Source organism: Rhyacophila brunnea, unplaced genomic scaffold (assembly GCF_057557595.1).
Source record: "Rhyacophila brunnea isolate RB1 unplaced genomic scaffold, BYU_Rbru_1.0 scaffold_6, whole genome shotgun sequence".
NCBI lineage: Eukaryota > Metazoa > Arthropoda > Insecta > Trichoptera > Rhyacophilidae > Rhyacophila > Rhyacophila brunnea.
Window position 1 is genome coordinate 15427371 of NW_028233276.1, and position 21888 is coordinate 15449258.

The 21888-nt window shown below is 32.6% G+C and overlaps 1 protein-coding gene across 1 annotated transcript in view; it reads right to left on the minus strand.

Annotated features, from left to right (window-relative positions):
• LOC147065267 (multidrug resistance protein homolog 49-like) overlaps positions 1-20928 on the minus strand; it is a 126537-nt gene extending 105609 nt beyond the window's left edge. Inside the window, exons 1-2 of the mRNA XM_085956355.1 lie at positions 20572-20928; positions 7233-7424 (exon numbers count right to left, since the gene is read on the minus strand). Coding sequence (XP_085812481.1) covers positions 7233-7399 — 167 coding nt within the window. The 5' untranslated portion in view covers positions 7400-7424; positions 20572-20928. The remainder of the gene's footprint in view (positions 1-7232; positions 7425-20571) is intronic.
• Between the last annotated feature and the right edge of the window lie 960 nt (positions 20929-21888).

A 21888-nucleotide genomic window follows, 5' to 3' on the forward strand; every position in this document is an offset into this window, starting at 1 on the left:
TACCTGGTTATATTAAATTATTATGTAGTAATAAATAAATGAATAGATAGATTATATGTAAAAAAAATAAAGTTGTGAAGCGTATACTCTACCCCAGCACAAGAAGAATGGTGCAATCGAATTACCCTCAATCCAGAGATTCTGCAAAATAGGTCAGGGGTCCAAACAAAGATGATTGGGAACCACCGACGTATGAGATTCGTAAAATCTTACTGTACACATCCAATGAGTGTTTATTGAGTACTTGTCTATTGGTCTGGACTGCATTCCAGTGTAATAAAACAAAGACATCAATGAATAAAATCTGCATATAGGGACGCATCTTTAAAATGTAATATTAAAAAAAATAGTTTTTAAATCTAAATGAAATCAGAATGTTTAGAATTGAGAAATGTCTTTGCTGATTGAATCGATAGGAACGATTACGATCTGAGGATTAGTTAACCCATGATTAAGATAGAATATATATATAAACAACATCTTGGATTATTTATAACGCATTAGAGAAAACATAATGAAAATGTGAATGACGAAGACAGGGCAAAGACGAATATTTCGTGTATGTTTAATTATTAAGGCTATACTTCAGTTGAGGCATGGTCTAAAAAGATCGTAGCTAGGCGATGCGCGGGTTGTGCAAATGACGCGTGCCGAACAAAATATAATTTGTCATAAAAATACAACATACTTCCATTTAATGTTATGTTTATTGTTATATTACCAATAATAATAGTACATTCATTGACACTTTTTCTTTTTTAACTACATACGTAACGTTTTTTAGTCATCTTTACACGATTTAAGAATATTTTCATCCGACGCCATGACAAAGCAAATCGACGTGCGGACACCTCGACGGTCGATCTCCGATTGGCGACTAGTGAGAAATTTCGTCGCACCTACTGTTAAATTAATTAAATTAAAAATTAAATTATTTACCGTTTCACTGAAGTACGCTCTTAAACAAAAATGTATAAACGCAAATTCTCAATTTCAAAATTCATAGGAATCGTTGCTTAGCGTATATAAAAAGCAAACGCTCCTACATATATCAAAGTAGTGACATGTTTGTCTTTTGTTATCTCGGAAAATAAATGGACGGCATAATTTTTTTTCATTTCTCTGGAAACCCACCGCGAAGAACCAATAATTCGAAAAAATACACGTATACATTTTTCAGCCATTCGATATAATTCTCCACTATAGATTTTCGGTTTTTTGGTTTTAGGAATTTCAAGTTTCAGCTTAGATCAAAGATATGATCTGTATTAAACTAATTTTCTGCAAAATTGTACATATGACATACTGGTTCAAAGATATAGATATCATACGCCGAAGGGTGGAGGTAGGCTGTTGAGATCCGCCATGAATAGTGCACATTAAACTTTGTTAGTTAGACCTATTTGTTTTTATTGAACTAAAACCACAATTTACATAATATGATATTGGTTAGTTTTTAAAAATCATTTCAACCCTGCCTGAACTAAACTATAATATATTCAAAATATTGTTCTTTCTATAAGGTGGCCAATTTAATTGCAAAAATTTAGATATTTTATAGGTAGACGAGTATTTTTTTAATAAGTATTATCTATTATGGCTTATCTAATCTAGTTTTCTAATATTTCTAGCTAAAACTAATCAACACCATCTGTAAAGTAGTGTTATTTCAAATGAAAACAAATGCGTATGACTGTCAAAGTTTAGTGCGCACTATTCATGGCGAATCTTAAAAGCCTATTTCCACCCTTCGCCACTGATAGATATAATTTAAGTAGGTTATGAATTTATATAAAAATTAAAACTAATAAATAGTGGGTGGTGGAATTTTTAGCCCGCTTAAGGCTATACTTCAGTTGAGGAAAGATCGTGGCTAGGCGATGCGCGGATTGTGCAAATGACGCGTGCCGAACGAAATATAATTTGTCATAAAAATTCAACATGCGTCCATTTAATGTTATGTTTATTGTTATATTAGTAATAATAATAGTATATTCGTTGACATGTTTTCTTTTTCAAATACATACGTCAAGTTTTTTAGTCATCTTTACATGATTTAAGAATATATTCCTCCGACGCCATGACAAAACAAATCGAAGTGCGCGCACCTCGACTATCGGTCTCCGATTGGCGTTTATGTATATTATCTATGGATTGGCGAGGGACGACGAGTGCGAAATTTTGCCGCACCTATTGTTGAAAATTATTTGCCGTTTCACTGCAGTACGCTCTTAATGGCATCAAATTAATTAGCTAGGGACTCCGTTTTAATTTGAGTTCCTTGGACAATAATTAATAATAATTATTTTACATTTATGAAAACCCTACTAGGTACAGTAATAATATGTAGACAATTAATTATTGCGTGAATTTAAATAGACTTCGCAATAACGCGTGGCTACAGCAACCAGTCGATCAATTTTATTCGTTCTTTTAACTGGCACACTTCAGTTTCGCTGTTAAGTCATACACATTAATTGATCCGCGGTTCAAAGTCGTTGGAATCAATTGACAATATTCTCGTAAACTAATTTAAACTTGAAAGATATTATCAAACCGTGGTGTGCATAAAAAATGTTTGCATCAATTAAATTTATTACGGAAGAATCTGAATTGATGACATGGACGCAAAACAATCATCGGAAACCAGCAATGGAGCAATAAATTATTGACCTTGTGTGCAAAAGGAAAAGGGCAATAACTCTACAATCAGTATTTTTAAGAGAGCCAAATTGAAATGAGCTTATGGTGATACTGAGGCTAAGAACAGGTCACACGACGCGTAAAAGATTTGGTGTCCGCATGGGAAGAAGCGATTCGAAGAAATGCGATGAATGTGATGTTTTGGTGGACATTGTACATAAATATAGAGATAATAATAGTAGTACCTCATAATAATAGAGACCATCAGTTGTTTATTCTCCCAGGGTGCAGAACCAGCATGCCACTGGTAATGCCAATTATTGGGAGGGCGATAACTATATTCAGCGAAATTGCTTCGGTTGTTGATATATTCCACCTACGTGAGATGAGTATAGGTAGACGTTGTTTTATAAATTCTTAAAATAGGGTCTGCTTAACTCATCCGGTGTACTTTCTTGTACCTATCTAAATTATATTTTTTGTATTTACACATTTCAACTGTTTAATAACATACTATCTATCTCTATACTGATCTATATCTTTTTTTTATGTAATACTGTTTTATATGTTTTTGTTTCTAAGTGTCATGTTGTGAACGTCGTAAACTTATGATTTGTAATGTCCACAATATTTTAAAAATAAAAAATTGTTGACATTGAAATTGAAAATAGCTGTACAATGGCCTAAGTATGAACGATATAAGAGTACAGCTGCGAATTGCGGATATCTTTGAGAATGTCGATGAATTGGAAGGTGCCCTGGCGGTGGGTAAGACGGAAGAGCTTGGCAAAATTGTAAAGTTCTTTAACCGAATTGGAGTGAGGACGTGATCGGCGGATCCCCTTCTAGAAGAGAAGAGGTGATGTGACAGCAAGTCACAGTAAAAGCCTCGGTAAAATCATAAGAAAGAGAGCCAAAAGAAAATTGATTTTTGACAACTTTTTATGTTTCTTAAATAATTTCCTGATCGCTTCCATATTACGTAACAACTACTAATTAATTTTGTCGTATTTAGATAGGATGCACGTGGCTTAGTTGGAAATGTAATTTGGTGCGAATCCGCTGGGTGTCGTATTTTTTTTTCAAAAAGATTAAAAGAATGTTACATTCTCAAATCATCTGAATTTTTCGTTGAACTTCCGAACAACATTCTTGCTGCCTGGCAGACACGATGATCGCCAAATGATTTAGGAAGATCTACATAATATAAAATATTTATGGCGTAGAATTACGTCTAATTTTCCAGCAATGTCCAATGTCCTGTACAGGCGTTATAACAATCACTTTCTTTTGACCAATATTTCGATACTTTTGTATGGAAACTTTCGTTCGGTACGGATATCGATTGCTATACCTGTACAGTGTACTTCTTTCTTTCGACCATGTCCGATCCTAATACGATCATAAATGGGCCTCCGCAGAATGGAGGTTTGTATTAACAGATTTTGGTTTTTACGAGAAATGGATGTCAGCCACTTGCTCAACCTATTAGGTCCCATACTCTGACTCATACGCAAATTGAAAAAAACAATATGTATATTTGCCAGACCCCGGATTCGAACCTTGGACCCACAATTCTATAGGCCGACGCTTAAGCCGCGCGGACGTCGTAGGCGTCTTCAGAATCTTCTACTTCAATACCATGGCTAAGATTTTAAGATGCTAAAAAATGTTTTATTAAACCCACTTGATTACTAAACGATTACAATAGGCAATTTGGCAATAATTTTCAAAACGTACACAGTTATCAGTTATCACATAGCTTTCAATAATACTAAATGGTATGCTGAACCAACTTGGTCTCAAATATAGAATGAATAATATCCTCTGACATTTACCTGAAAACTGACCACGCCGTCTACCAAAGAATTTATTGCGAAATTTCAAATCCGGAAATTTTGCCGCCTGTCTGGACTATTTATTAATGAAATAAAATAACCCAGCAGCGCAATCAAAGACAATATTATATAGGTGCAACAATATCTATGAAGTTAAGTTTGTCTATTAAAATAATATTAGGTGTGTGGAAAGCGGTTTGTGACAGACTTTCGATACTCGTGACTCCGTCGGGTCGTAACCAAGCCGGACTTTGTATTGGGAATTCCATGGTAGATTGGTACTGCAAAATATTGCAAATCATTGATAACTGAAATTGTCTTTTACAGCAGCGTTTCTTAACCGGTGGTCCGCGAATTGTTGGCGTCCAAATGCCACCTGTAAGTGGTTGTAGACTGTGTTTTTATTCTTAAAATAGATTAATGGTTTTACGTGACAAATCAACCGCGTTTTAAAATTTTAAAAAAAATGTAAAATGTTTCCAGGGTTACATGTAAATTGTACGTATTACATTTCACCGTAGCACAGTTTGCTGTGAGCTTTCTTATCGGAAAGAGATGACCATATTATACTATACGGTCATCTCCGATTTTGGCAAAATTCATGTATTCAAGAAACTGTCAAATAATCCAGTATATGGGCTATTTTCAAAATTCTGCCGCTGGCTTTCTGTAAACCGACAAGAACCGTGTTTTATTTAGACATGAATTTTATCTCAGTACTATACGACCCAAAGAGGTTGGACGGTCTTAAATATACCATATATTTCCGATACAACATTCCACGGTGAATACGTACAAATTTCCGGACACAGGTGTCCAGACATAAAATAAAAACATTGGCTCAGTTTTGGATGTCACTGGAGAGGAGTATCCACCCCTTAATTACAAAGCCATCAAATTATTGTCCTCATTTTCGACTACATATTCATGTTAGAATACTTTTTCAACCATGTCAGTCATAAAAATTAAATAGAGAAACCAAATGGATGTGAATGCAGCGCGTCGTCTCTTCGAAACAACGCTGAAGCCAGCATTAATTTTTTTAAACCATTACTCATAATTTCAGAATTTCTATTATTAATTAATATATGTACCCTTTTATCCACCCGAACCACACCGGAAAATTAAAATTGTGTTATATAAATAATATGTTTATTTCTATCTTAGCGGACCGCAAAACATTTCTCCTATTTTCAATGGTCCGTAGATTTAAAACGGTTGAGAAACACTGTTTTACAGTATCTAATTGAACATATTGTTTATTATTGCATACACACATGAATAATAAATGATATCGTGGAAAGTTTATCATTAAAATATATCAATATTATCAAATATCGAATGTACTCACAAGAATGACAGATAATTTTTCACAGCTGCTATTATCAGTATGTACCTGAGAATTATCTTTATTAATTGGTAGCGATTGGTATTATTATATTGTAATATTAAACTGCTCTGTGGATCACCAATATCCAGCTAAATTGACTAATTAGTCCATCGTAAATGATACATAATCTATAAGTACAAAGCAGTGGCTCCCGTGGGAATAGGGCTAGGCTGACCGTTTATAGCTAATGGAAAGTAAGAAAAGAGGAAAATACAATTTTTGACAATATATTTCAAAGAAATGAAACTTGTTTTATCTGCGGCGCTGATTTTTACGTCCCCGATCTATAGTATATATGCATATCAGAAGTTTAAAGACTATTATTGCATTTATTCGTTAATATAACAAAAAAATCGAACACACTACTAGGTATTTTCAGAAAATTATCGAGCGCCCCGGTTCGTAAAATTTCCATTTTAAGCGCTGAAGCGTCATTAAACGATATTTGTGATGGAAAAAGGGTCAAACCAAAATATTGTACACTTGAAGTAATACCATAGTGCTATTTGTCTTCAATATATGTATTATGTAACAATGAGTAAATACCTAACAGTTTTTTTTTTAATATGCTTGGGAATCCATCTACCCACGCGTGTTATTAATTAATTACCTTCACGGTAAATTGTCAGAATTTGCTCTGGAGCCATAGGTTGGAAACCTTCTTCGACCATGTCCGATCCTAATAGGATCATATGGGCCTCCACAGAGTAGAGGTTTGTATTAACAGATTTTGTTTTTACGAGAAATGGATGTCAGCCACTTGCTCAACCTATAAGGTCCATACCCTGACTCACACACATATTGAAAAACAATATGTGTACTTGCCAGACCCAGGATTCGAACCTGGGACCCACGGCATGATAGTCCAACGCTTATGCCGCGCGGCCATCGTGGGCGTTGGAAACCTGCGTATGGCAAAAATAAGGTGTTGATTTTTTTCAATGTGTGTTAGACGCAGTAAAGGGATTCAATATGTCGAGAGTGTGCCATATATTTATGTGTTTTTCGCAGATAAGCTAAAATTTGTAATTTAAATAAAGTGTTTTTTTAGTATTTCTTGGTGGAAAGTCAATCTAAAGATGCATGGAAAAATAAATTGTTAATTATTGTAACTTTATGATGGCATTTATGATTTAGGAAGATACCTAATTTAAAATAACAGAAATAGTTGCCCTGTATAAAGTTGATATCTACCTAATTAAAACATCATGTTTTTACCACTGCAAGGAATATATTATCTTGCTCCTGTAAATACGTGTTATTTGATTCAAATCTGTTTACATCTTCATCACTTGTGACTCATTATGTACATACAAAGCAAAATATGTAGATAATCTAATTATTTTGAACAAGATACTCACAGCTCATCTAGGGTAGAAGACACCTTCTTGAATCTGGCACCCAAGTCCATGGCGTGTGCTTTCTTGTCGTACGTCCTCCCGCCGAAGATATTTCTGATGTTTTTCACTTCACCGTTGTTCTGGGAACCGTTCCCCGCTTGGGGAACTCCCGAATTGCTTTCGTCCATTTTAATTCTGTATTATTTTACAGCCCTGAAAAAATATATTACTTATTAGTTATTCATCGATAATAAAACACTTGTTATTGGTAAAAAAACACTTAAAAACAAATAAATATGTTAAACATACATCCACTAGAAAAAATCACATTTGAAAAAATACGATGCTCGACGGGATTATCGCGCCAATATGCTTTAACCAATTAATCTACGAGCCTCCTACATAATTGCGATAATTTAAACGAGCGGGTTCTACATGAAATGCTTATCAAATTACGTTATTATTGGCTATTGATTTTTGTGTTTTAAATGAAGAAATATTAATTACCTTAATTACTAACCGACGTCCGGCTATTGCCAAATATTTAGTTATAATGCCTACTTGAACTTGCTAACAATTTTTGTATATTTTATATATATTAATAAATATTGAACATACATAACTTGAAAACACCCACTAGAATATTTTAATCATCAGTATTAATTTTAGAATATCGAGAATTCTTGAGAAATCAAAAAACCAATCAGATATTCTCCATTTCGAGAATTCGCGTAAGTCGAGAAATGAAAACAGTCAAGAATTCACAAGCTATAATAATAATTATTGTTAGCCTGTCCGAGTCCTCTAATACTAATATATTTTTCTTCCATAATAATAAACAGATAAAAACATACTATGAAAGCGATGGAGAAATGAATTTTACCCACATTGTAATAAGGGTTAATTTACAAATTGCATTAATTTGAATACCTACGTCATTCTATTATTTGTATCTGCCCATCGCATACTTATATTAATAGCCAGACGCCAGTTGATGTTTATTGTAAAAATATACAATATATATATAATAATATTGTATATTATAAATGAGCTCTACCAACATTGAAATAAGGGCGATTTTTACAGATTTTTATCAGATGTCTATAACTATTTCTGGAAAAGGAATCTAAATATTTTTGTGTTCAAATTTAATATTGTATGGCATAGTGTATTTTGTTTTAAAAAAAACAATATGTACTTAATATATTTCCAGCAGTAGGTACATGACAGGATTAGTCGTCGTTAACCCATCCCTCCGCAATGGCTTTCTAGGTCGAGTAATCATAACTGCATCGATATAATTTTAGGTAATTAGAAAAAAACATTAATACGTAAGTAGTAACTAAGTGTTATAAATAATGTTTGGTAATTAATTTGAATAAAAAAAAATACTATTTTTGTTAGATTAAAAATGGGAACACTGTTTAAATTTGTGGCGTTGCGTTGGTTTTATCAGTTACCTGTTTTGATAGGTAAATTTATGTGTAATCAAATGGTTTTTAACGTGTGTTCGTATTAAATGTGTCAAAAATTAAGCATAATATGTAGTTTTTTGAGGCAAAACACTGTGAAGAAAAATAGCTAACACTTTGATGCCTTTCAGGAAAGTAAATCACTATTGGTGAAATCAATAACACTAATTAATATTTATTATAAATTATTTTATAGAAACATGTAATCAATTTAATGTAATAATTATATGTATTTTTTTTTAACTTTTAACAAACGAACGAGGCGAGGAGTTCAAGGACTACATAAACAGTAAAATATAAACCATAATATATATTCTAGGTAATTCAGCGCTCGAAATGAAAAATTTTACGAACCGGAGCGCCAAGAAATTTTCAGAAAATATTAACATAGTTATCTAATGTTATATATATTTTATAAAAATGAGTGTGTTAGATTTTTGTTAAAATATGAATATGACATATCCAGCTTCAAATTATTTTTTCCAAGAGACGGAGCGATAATTTTCGGGATTTCATGAACCGGAACGGCGCTCTGGTCCATTTAGAACCCTGGTAATTAGTAATTACCAACATACCTAGTAAATATAATAGTGTTACTCTTCTTCATCCAATAATTATTGAAGATGGTATTGATGAGTTTGATGACACATAAGTCAAAACAATATTATTGGTGTATTTTTTTTGTGTACGAGAGGTATGTATATTATGTGTGATTACTGATTATTGATTATGTTATAGGCCTTTTCTATGATAACTGCATGGATTTGGTTATTCTTTGTGTACTATTGTATACCTACTTAATTTGTATGAAATGCGAATCTTTAGTACGAAAATTAAGTATAATCTATTAATTATATGACTGGCAAACCAAACCTCAAAAACCTTTCCCACATTTTAAATCTTTTGAAGAATCTAATGTATATGTATCAAAGAAATTCGCCGATCGCCCAGATATATTTAGAGATTGTTTAGCAAGCCTAATATTATGTTATGGTAATTTCTAAAAGAAATCTGAAATAACGTCTTTCGTAAATATTTTGTAATTCTAATTGTAAATCCCTAAAGTACATATATGTTTAATATTAGATAATTTTAAGTACTTAAGTACTTTTGTTCTCATGTACAATATTCAAGCCAAGCATAATGCAATATACGAATATTAAATGTAGGTAAAAACAACATTTCCACACAAAAATGTACCTTCTGTACTTGGCTAAGTATGGACGTATGTATCAGTAAACTTTCAAATAATATGTATGTCGAAAAACTGTCAACAAAAAATGAGTCAACGTTTTATTTATTGTCATAGGTAAAATAAAACAACAATAAAGGTGCAGGTTATTTATATTCAAATATACTAAATACGATAAGTAGCCTTTAGGTGAAATTTAACTTGAATTGAACTTGAATAAATTAAAAATGGCAGTGATGAATTTAACAAAATTGTATATAGGCATGTCATTATTGATAGCACAGAATTTAATTATTAAAACACATTTTTAGTTCATTAACAATAATATTAATTGAATTAAAGAAACCATGGATACCTATTATAATATATAACATGTCATTGATTTATACAAATATAAATGGTTAAAAGTCAATTGTTTGATTTCCTTTTTCCTACTTGGTCCCAACTGACGTCTACATAAAAAATGCAAAGTATTTTTGTTCAAATTACCATTCCTGCCTAATCCAATTTTGAATTTACAGGACATATTATAAATAGCGCCTGTACACGTGCATGGATTTATTTGCACCAATAGTCCAATAGTGTGTATTTTAAACTATCTCGATAATAACTGTTAACACTTAAAAGTGCTGACTGTCTCTCCAATCGCATTCTTCAAGAATTCATTCAAGAACATTCTTTTAGAATTTATATTTTAGAGTGTTTCAATAAATTAATACATGTGTAATTAAAAACATTAAAAGAAAAAATATTGTTCATTTAAAGTCAAATTTGTTCATACAAATATATTATTATTTTGTGGTAATGTTTATTATTAAAATTTAGTTTATTAATTTTTCTCGAACGTACCATTTTTATGTATTCATCCTTTAAGGTTTTTCTACATACAGATTAACAAATATATTTCAGATAGGCTATACCCCCAATATACTACATTTTGAAGCAGAGTTTTGAATGTGTGAGTGTCCTACGAAAATGAAACAAATATTATAGGCGTACCATAGTGTGTGTTGTACCATTCAAATTCACCAATATTGAATGAGCTTCAGTGCATAAACCGAGAGCAGTTGTCAGAATGAAGCACAAGCTTAGAATGACGTAATCTTGACACGTATTTAAGATTATCCCATATTCCTCCGCACTCAACATCAGTTGCCTGTTACTCCACATCGCTTAGATATTTCAGTTCCCATTAATTCTGTGTTCCCTAGTTTCTTTTATATTTGTGTAGTATGTGTTATTTAAAATGTGTATATATAATATGAAATAATTTTTATGTATGTATAAATAATAATGTTATTTTGCGACCCGGATATACATAGCCGTTTCTCATCTTTATGATATTTTGTATTATATTTTATATTGTGCACACTATCTTATACCATCGCCAATAGTGTACATATCTACATATTTTAAATAATGACGGTATAATAATAACATAATTTATTAACTATATAATATCTGACATAATATGTTATTAATAACATGTGGATCTGTCGCTTCTATTCATTATTGGCAATTTCTTCTCTGAATATTTAGCAATAATAATATTATTAACATCAAGGTTTTATTAACATTATTATTCACATGTTAATGAAATATTTTCTCGTCAAACAGGTTATTTATTGATTAGCGATGAGAAGTTTCTTTTTGCCACGTTATGTTTACAACAATTATATTATCACAATTTTAATATTTACTTATAATTTACAAAGACACGACACATTTAATGGCCGCAATGTCTTTGTCATAAATTAAAAGACTTAGTTATAATCTGTGTTTCATATGGGTTGGTTCATAACGGGCCGCCAATGAAGGAACGAATACAGGCGGTCCTCGACTTTCGAACGTTTTACTTTCGTACATTTTTCTTTACTAAGTTTAGATTTTTGTTGATAATGCAAAAACTGTGTGCTTCCATGCAGTCGCTCCTCTCTTCTCCGCTCCCCGTCGCCTTCTCAAATATGCAAAAGGGTGCAACAGGAAAACATCAATTTGAGGTTGTCAATCGGTTCACATACCTGGGTTCCAATATTATAAAAAAGAACGAGGAACTGAAGAAATGAAACCCCGAATAACCGCTGTAAATAAATCGTACTTATCATTGCTGCCCATATTCAAATCCAGAAATGTCCACAGAAAAACTAAGACCCGGCTCTATAAAACCGTCATACGCCCAGTCGTTGCATACGGGTGCGAGTCATGGACACTAAATATGAAAGCAGCTGAAATGGTGGACTGCTTTGAGATAAAGATCCTGAGGCGGATATACGGACCCATGAATTGTGGTGGGGAGTGGAGAATTAGGTACAACACGGAACTATACCGCTTATACCAAGATTCAAAACTTTCCACCTTCATAAAACTCCAGAGCCTAAACTAGGCAGGCCATGTCCAGCGCATGCCTGAGTCACGGATAGGAAGGAAACCCAGGGGGGAAAAGGCCGGTGGGAAAGCCACGCACACGATGGGTTGACAACATTACATAAGATGCCAACCAGCTGCTAAAAATCATGAACTGGTAAAGACGTGCGGAGGACCGTTCCGGCTGGAGGACGGCGGTGGAGGAGGCTAGGGTCCGACTTGAGCTATCGAAGAAGAAGAAGAAGGTATTCAACTATCTCTTGACAATTCTATAAAGACAGCATCACAGAACAGATAATAAATAGAATTCCGATAGGCTATATACCAAGACAGTATATTTTGATGCAGGCTTTGGAATGTGTGAGTGTCCTACGAAAATAAACCACGCATTATAGACGTGCAATAGTATGTGTAATACACTAATATTAAATGAGCGTCATTGCATAAATCGAGAGCAGTTGTCAGTAAGTAATTAAGGGTGGTAATTTACCTATGAACGTCACTGGTTATAATACTCTAACCGTGTGTATTAGAGGCTAGAACTATCGCTTCATGATATTATATATTATGGGCCTCGAGAGTATTGTTCTGTCCAATGCTCGATGCATGGAAAACTTCACTCGAATACAATAGCGATTGTCCAAGAAAGTCCCTATTTTTTTTACAATGAGTGTAAAAAAGTAATGGAAACATAAAAAAAAACATGGCAACACAACTATTATCTTATTTTAGTCGTATAACTTTGCGATGGAGTCTTGAAATCTATCAGAACCTCGGGGATTGAGAGCCTCAAATTTGAGTATGCAGCTCGGATGGTATTTTACATAGCAAGTAAATGTATCTATGCAGGTACACCTATCTACAACAGTTTATATAAAATGCGATTAAAGACCTGTGTACCTGCTACAATAATTATTACGGTCCATGTAATGTGAATATTATAAAAGAATTAATGACCAAAACAATACTAATGGATATATAATTTAATAAACTAATCGTTATACGTCAGTTGTGTCCGATTTTCAAACGTCACGAAAAAAGTTGAAAGTGATGCGAAAATGGAACATGTTTCAAAATCGATATTTCACATTTCCCGCCTACAGGATTTCAATTACTAACGTCATAATTGAAACCATGCGACATCTTACCATTAATGATAAAATTACAGGTTTTAAGATGAGGTCAAACAGTACATGTATCTATTACATTTTTTTTATACCTATACATACATAGATATATCTTACTCGAATAAAAATATATGTCAAACTATTTATTGTCTTCAAATCTATTTCTAATTACCTTTGTCGTACTGATTTGGAGGTCGATTCTTGAATCTATCTTACGCAATATATTACTGTCTTCTGAAGTTGTTTTAAATACGCAAAAGAGAGAGACATTGCCACATGCATATTCGCAATGTTATAATAAAAAGTATATACTATAAGTAGGTATGGAATAGCCATTGTTTTATTTGAAAGAAATCATGTTAAAATGAATAACTACTACCTAAATTGAACCACTTAAATAATTCTGAAAATACTTCAGAGAAAATATATAACCAATAGAAAAAAATCTTATTTTGAAAACAATACGACACCCAGCAGGAATCGAGCCTGCGTCTCTCGGGTTTCATGCCCTCGCACATTCGCCACAAAGCTATAGGTATCGTATCTAATTGCGACAAATTTTAACTAATGGCTCTTACAATATGTACTCTCTGAAGTGCTTTCCAGATTGAGATGCTATTGCCGATCGACTTTTGTATTTTAAATCAAAGTAGGTACTTATTAAGTAATTACTTTAATTACTAATTGACGTCACGGATCACTCCTAGATTTTTTTTTGCTGTAACTTACGTGAACTTGCTAATAATTTAATAAATTATTTTTTTATTGAACATACTTACATAATTCTGAAAACACATTCTACACACACGAAATTCACAAAAAACACTAAACAAATTGAGAATTATGTAAGTTCAATAAAAAGAATGTTACATTCTTAAATTTCGTTGAATAAAAAAATAGTTAATTAAACTATCTAAAGAAATGTTATGTTAAATTAATAATTTTACTTAATTATATTAATTTCGTATATTACTATGTTTAGGAAATGAGTTAATAAAGAGCCTAATGGATAATAAACTAAACAACCTCAAGAAATATCAATAGGGCGGACATTTTTCTCGGTGAATAATAGCCACTGGAAAAATGTTGTAATAAAAACGGAACTAAGAAACCACTTGGACCGTCTGTGACCCACTGGATCGATGAAATCACAGAACAGATAATAAATAGAATACCAATAGGCTATATTCAATACGCCGCATGGTGAAGCAGGCTTTTGAATGTGTTAGTGTCCTACGAAAATGAAGTACGCATTATGCACATGCAATAGTGTGTGTAATACACCAACATTAAATCATTAAATGAGCGTAAATGCATAAACCGAGAGCACTTTTTAGTATTCGACGTTAAACGTATTATTGACACGTGTGTAAGTTTTACCCGGATTAATCCTTACTCGAGTCGGTTACCTGCTATCGCCTTACCCGTTGTGTATTTCAGTTTCCATTATTTCTGAGTTTCCTAACTTGGCCCGTCTGTGACCCACTGGATCGATGAAATTATCCAGGTTAGAGAAAGTACGTCTTAGTAAAAACTAGAGAAAAGAAAGAGTTGAAGGAGCTTGGGAGGACTTGGGGGGACTTCAATCGGCAGTGGATTGACCCCGGTTGGAAATGATGAAATCAATGTACCTATATTAATTATTGTCTTAGATTGTGATACAACTAATAATTTATAATTGAATTATAAAAATCTTACGGCTGTTCTCTATGTATCTATAAAATGCAGAAAGGGTAAACAACAAAACAGTATGCATTGACGAATCAAGGAGCGCATAAAATTTGTTATGAATGGCACAAGCATCCAATTAAATACAACAAATCAAATGTAAACAGGTAAACCATAACGATATAATTCCTTTCAGATAACTTTGAATTAATTTGGATAATCTTAAGAATGTCAAGAACATAGGGATATAGACAGGGGGGGTTTGGATCCGGACCGCCCTCCTAAAACGGAAAAAATACTCACTATATAGGTCAATTATTATGATACCGGACAGTTTTTAAAAAAGTTTATTGAATTATTGGTAAATGCAAGTACGCTCAGACTAACATTTTAATCCTGATGCTGGCTAGCAATCAGGGCATCTACAATAATTGGTATCTTAATACAAATCACAAAAGCCAAAGTGCTTCAGTTTTATGACTATTAGTTAATTTCGTAGTTAAATTGATACTATGGATGTAGATTCGAATCTTGTCCAGCATATATTTTTTTTTAAATATGTATACCTATTTCTGAGGTATTTCCAAATTATGTAAATAAATTTTAATTAAGCACATAAAACTGGTGCGAAACAATGCATTTCATAATAAATAATGTTTTATTAGAGTATGTGCTCCGAATCTTGTGCACCACCCATCGCCATCTTTAGGTTAATAAAGCCTGAGCATAACGTTTTGTACAAGCAACGAGTGGTCCACTGCCATACTATTTATTGATAACGTACTAGCAAGCACAGTTTGGTATTCTATAATGACTGAAGAGTATAAATAAGTTATTAGTTATTGTCGTTTAGAATCGACTGTCACACTGTCACTGACAAACGTCCTAGTGTATTATGATATTATTATACACAGAAGAAGTTTACTTACTCTTCAGTGGGCAATGACGTTGTTTAGGCAAAAGAGTTCAACCCATAGAGGTATTAAATAAATAGAGGGGCAAGGAATCGGCTTTCCCATACAACTGAATGAAGCAGGCCAACAATAACCGACAACTTACGAGAAATAGCGACACGATAAAAAAAATGCAGGGCATCAGGGAGGATTTACTTTAATATACTATAACGTACCCATATAATATAATATTAACGTGGAAATTTTGCCGCAAATTGATTACCAGCCTGCTTCACCATACTTTTTCACCATACTTTCATATAACCTGCTGCCCCTAGGTTCGACCCTTACAGAACATTTTTACAAGAGGCACAAAAAACGTTTTTTTTATGATTTTGGTGCAACATTAAAATTTACCTAAGACATTTACAGATATGGAATATACGCTGACCAATGAATTAGTATTTCTGAGATGTTTCCTAATGTTGTAATATGTTAAATAAATAAATTGATTTACAACCAAAATGGGAAAATAGTACAGTCATGTAGGTAATGGAAAATTTCGAAACTTCATTGACGAAATATTAATAATTTAGTTGCATTTTATATTAATAAACGTGGTGTTGTTAATGATTTTCAAAACGGCTATATAACACATGAGATGTGGAGAGATTTCAGTTTCAACTCTCAAACTCGTTTATATTAGTGCTGTTATTTCGTTTCTCGCGAAAAAAACCTGCACATTATTTAAATTCATAATTTCTCAAGAGCCATGCCACAATGGCGACTGTCTATCTATCTGTAAATATATCATTTCAAAAATCAAAATAGATAAACTAAATTATCTGTATATCTGAATCTCAACACATGTTTAAATATATATAAATATTTTGATGATAAGAGACGTGATTTAAAAAAAAAACATAGTAGGTACCTATACTAATTAATCATAATAATAATATACGTAGCCAATTTAATCAGGTGCGCACACAAAAAATAGTATGTGGTGTCCATTTCTAAAACAATTTCTATAATGATGTATTATTGATTTTTATGATGGTGGGATGGGTTAGGGTTAATAAATCTTACAGGTGCCATTTATGTATTCATTCCGCATACTATTACCACCCCTTCGCACTTTTCCGGGTACGTTCCCTATACTCAGACATTCCGCAATTTGAGTATAGCTATGAAGACCTGTCCTGCAACTGTAATTATGGGTGTTCATCTAAAAGTAATTGCGACCTGTCGCATCCATAACTAGTTATCGAATGAGCGTAGTCTAACGGTCTTATTATGATTATTGGTGTCCATTTTTGAAGTCCGAGCTGTCTTGTCTTTTAAACATGCCGCATCAGAATATTAAAGGAAATATTGGATACCTAAGATGGTTGCACCCAAGGCCAGAACAAAAACGAACCATAAGTGCGAGTGAGTAAGCATTCGGCACCCGTATATCTCCGCATTGTGCGTTAGAGTAAGTTAGAATTTATACGGGTGAATTAAATATTTTTTGTAAACGTCGCCGGTAAATATGAATTTGAATGATTACATTCATTTAAAAACTGGGAGCACGTGTTGCTGAAATTTATTGTTTTTGTGATAAATATAAAGTCAGTGGTAATTATTTTTATTTTAGTAGAACATAATATGGTTAACTATGTGTGTTTAATTTTTTTAGTCGTTCTGTGAAGCAATATGATGGTATAACGTTTCATAGTTAAGTTGATAATTATAAAATAGAGGCTCTACTGCGCGTTTTACGCAAGAAACACGGCTTCATTTTACAAAACAATAGCCGCTCTATATATATTATTACTTCCTGAGGTTGCACCAATTATTCATGAGTGTCACAGTGCTTGAGAAAGTTGTTCGAAACCCAAATCATCTCGGTCACTATCCTATAGGACCAAAAACTAATCACCAAAATAAATCGTATTGTTTTGATTTCTGGTAAAAATAGTGAAAACTGTTCGTAATAATCAAGACTGATAAACACCCACTTCAATAGATAATCTATTCGGAAATGATTTCAATGGAATTTTGGATTTTGATAGTATCTTTCCTTCTCCACAGCGTTGGGACTGATACGTTTATCTACGAGTCTATAGGATCGCTCGATTCAAGGTTTCTTTATACCTATACTAGACTCATTTTAGTTCAAATTGTATTTACGGTAGTCCTGCATTATGCTTGCTGGCCTGCTAAGTAAAAAGACAGTGTTTTTGGTTTTGGTGAAATGAGAACCCAATGTTTAAACTGCCTTTTCTCTTATATTATGTAAAAATATTGGATTGTTTTGACATAATCTCTAAATCTACAACTATCTATTTAGAGATTATGTCAAAACAAATCAATACATTAACATAATATAAGGAAAAATGTAGTTTAAAACTTGGGTTCTCATTTCACCAAAACCGAAAACACTGTCTTTTTACTTAGCAGTACAGCATAATGCTGAACTACCGTAAATACAATTTGAACTAAGCCAGCGGCAAACAAATTTTGAAAATAGCCGACATTATACTGGATTATTTGCTATGTTAGGTTAGGTTATCATTTTTGAATTCATGAATTTTTCTGAAATCGCCTATGAAAATTGCCGCTGTTCCTGCCTAGGTTCCAGTAAACAGACTTGTACCCAATATTCTATAAAACAATTGATTATTTTGCAATAAAGCGACTATTGGTTAAAGCACTATAATAACCTAGCTGTAAACTGACGTGCAATGACTTCCAGCTGCTGGTACACTGGACTCGTTCAATCCTCAGCATGTCAAGTATTTCATAAAGATATGAATAAAATTCTACATTCGACATGCTTATTTTTTCAACAACAATTATAATATTATAAATGAACTGAATACACAAATTTAAACAGACGCATGGATACATATTAGAAAACGTGACTAAAAGAGAGTGTATAATTAGTATGACTAAAATTACTATTAATGACTTGAACATTCGTACTATGAGAAATTACGTGGAATATTTTGTAAGTATAGAATATTATACTTTGTATGTACGATGTGTATGTACAAATTTTTTTTTTTCAAATAAGGAATAATCTTATTGAAATGTACAAAGAAACATTTTTTTTTTAAATATTTGTAATGGTTAATATTTTAAACACGAATCCACTGTGATGACTCAGTGGCTTATTAAAGCACGTGGAATCATAAGAAACTGATGGGTGTGGAAACCCTCCAGCATTGATTATTATATTATAATAATGCGGCAATAGTCAAGTTAAAAAAAAAATGCACCGTTGTAAAAATTTAGTGGCTAACATAACCTATCTTTTACCAGCAGTAAGTATATTCCAAAAACAAGAAACAGTGGACGAGTTTGAATATATCTGAGATCGGGTATTAGTGAAAAATGCGGATGCGAAGCAGAAATATGAAGGCGAATACAGATTGCGAAAAATGTGATGACATGTCTTGGAAGGATCGAGGAATATCAATTGCATGCTTGTGCGAATATTTCTTGGTGTCCTCCATATTTGTGAACCCTGAGAGCAAGGCAGTACAATTATTGATTCCTTCGAGATGTGGTGTTTGTATTTCTTGGACAGAGCACAGGACGAACCACTAAATCATCCAGAGTCTATTGATAAAGGAACGGTTCTTGACACTATGTCTAAATCTGAGAAACATTCTGCAGTTTTTTGACACATTGTTCGGCGCGGATCGGTTAACCTGAAGAGACTGGTGATTTTAATGAAAGCGAAGCACAGATAGAGCTTATACTGGGGGAACCTTCACTTTACTCTGAGAGAAGTAGATGACTGAAAGAGGTGGAAGGTCTTGGTCCCTCAGAATAATTAAGATTCTCAGGTATTAGGGAACGACCAAGAAGAGACGCAGAATTGAGTGACATCTGGTTCATAGGAATTCGCCACTGTATTAATTAGATACTATTTTCAATTCAACAACCAACTATCTGTAGAATCTTACAGAGATTAATTTCAACAATTCGGCTAAATGTTATAATCGTCTATCCCATGATATTTGTTTATAATAAAAAATATTTTTTATAGCTGCAATCCCAAATTACGATGAGCAATGCGAGGAAAAATGTTTGATGAGAACATATTCACTTGTATGCAAATAAACACATGTGTATGCATCAAGTTTTAATCATTTTTTGTTGGTTACTAAGGAAATACTGTGTATACGCAGGTGATAGTTTTATCTTTAACACATGTGCCGGAATATTATAACCATTAATAAAAATAAATTGAGAAAAAATATATAAGTAATAAAATTAGCTTGATTTTAATAATATTGGTGGTTAAGTTGGAGCTTTCTGTGATTTCCCTATAAAAATAGGCAAAAAAGAAATTTCAGTTAACCACTTTTGAATGAAAAAAATAACATAAATGCTTTATTGTTTTATATGAAAATGAGCGGTACAAGCCATACAAGAAAGTTTTCTTTAACACCTTTGGTAGATTTATTTTGTATACATATAGATACAATTTAAAATAAATGTATGTTAATAATAATAAGAATATTTGCAGTATAAATTCAATTGACTTGTTACGACTTATATTTAATTAAAATTTAAATTATAGAAAAATCATAATAAGTAACGGTAAGAAATATTTTTTTAAATTATAATAATAAAAAAATGTCCTACGTTTCAGTAATAATAGTCGTCCCAATAATTGAAAGCTAGCACTTGTTTTTCATCACAAACATTATTTTATTGAATAAAGAGTTTTAATAAATATATCACTTTAAATTTGATTTATAAAAAAAATATAAATGTACAATAAATAATTTATCACTGAATTTAAATTAATTATCGAAACCACACGATTTTCTTTTTAAATATTATAATACAGTTTATTCATTCACAGAGTGGAGCTTTATGTGAGCTTTTTAAACAAACGGTGGAAGGTGAAAATAATATTTTTGAATTATGTATCAATGGTAGATTGATGCGCGCGCAACTCGAATTGCATGCATCCCCGTCAACGCGCAGTCGCAAACTGATTTGACCAAAGCAAATGATTATTCTGCCCGCCAAAATACAAATAAAACAACATATTAGCGTACTTAGTGACTTTGATTCCAGTGGCGTATCGATTGATAGCCCTGCAGGGCAGGGTTAACAACTTATGACGACATCAGACTGGATGATTTATTCGACGCGAAGCCTACGCGATCGCTTATTTATATTATAATATTATTGTATTTCCTATGTGAACATAATATTTTCATCCATAAATTTAATATTACACTAGTCAGAATTACTATCCAGTATCCTTATTGCCAACAGAATATTAAATCAACCGTCTCTTGGCATGGAAGCAATTAGTGTCAGGTTTAAATACGTGAAGGTCCGATGAACTGACTGATTTTGAGCCGTCATACGACAAAATATTATAATAAAAACCATAATTCACACCTTTTAACTAAAAATAATTATTATTGAGAATGACAGTGTTGACACAATATAATAACATTGCTGCTTATTTTTTTGTGCACAGCGTTGGCTTATAATATTATAGGTTCCGGGTTCGAAACCCGAGTCTGACAAAATCGCATGTTGTTTACTCACAAGTAGAGTAAATGGCTATCATCCATTTCTCGCAAAAACGAATAAAAATCTGTCAATGCAACCTCCATTGTGTGGAGGCTTATATTATGATCTTCTTAGAAATGGACATAGTAAAAAAATGTGTGGTTACGTTATGCTTAGGGTAGTATTTATTATATCTAGGATCAATTTATGAGAAATACGCATATTTTAAGATTTAGGTCAAATTTAATAACTGTTTGAACTGTTTCAAAGCCCCTTTTTAAATCATCTGACAAATCGATTGCATCGTATGCGTCAAAGACAGTTGCTGCTGGCAGCAATGATGATCTTCAATATATCCATCAACCGGTTTCGATTAAAAAAATATATATAAATATAAGTTGCATCATTGTTTTAAATAGAAAAATT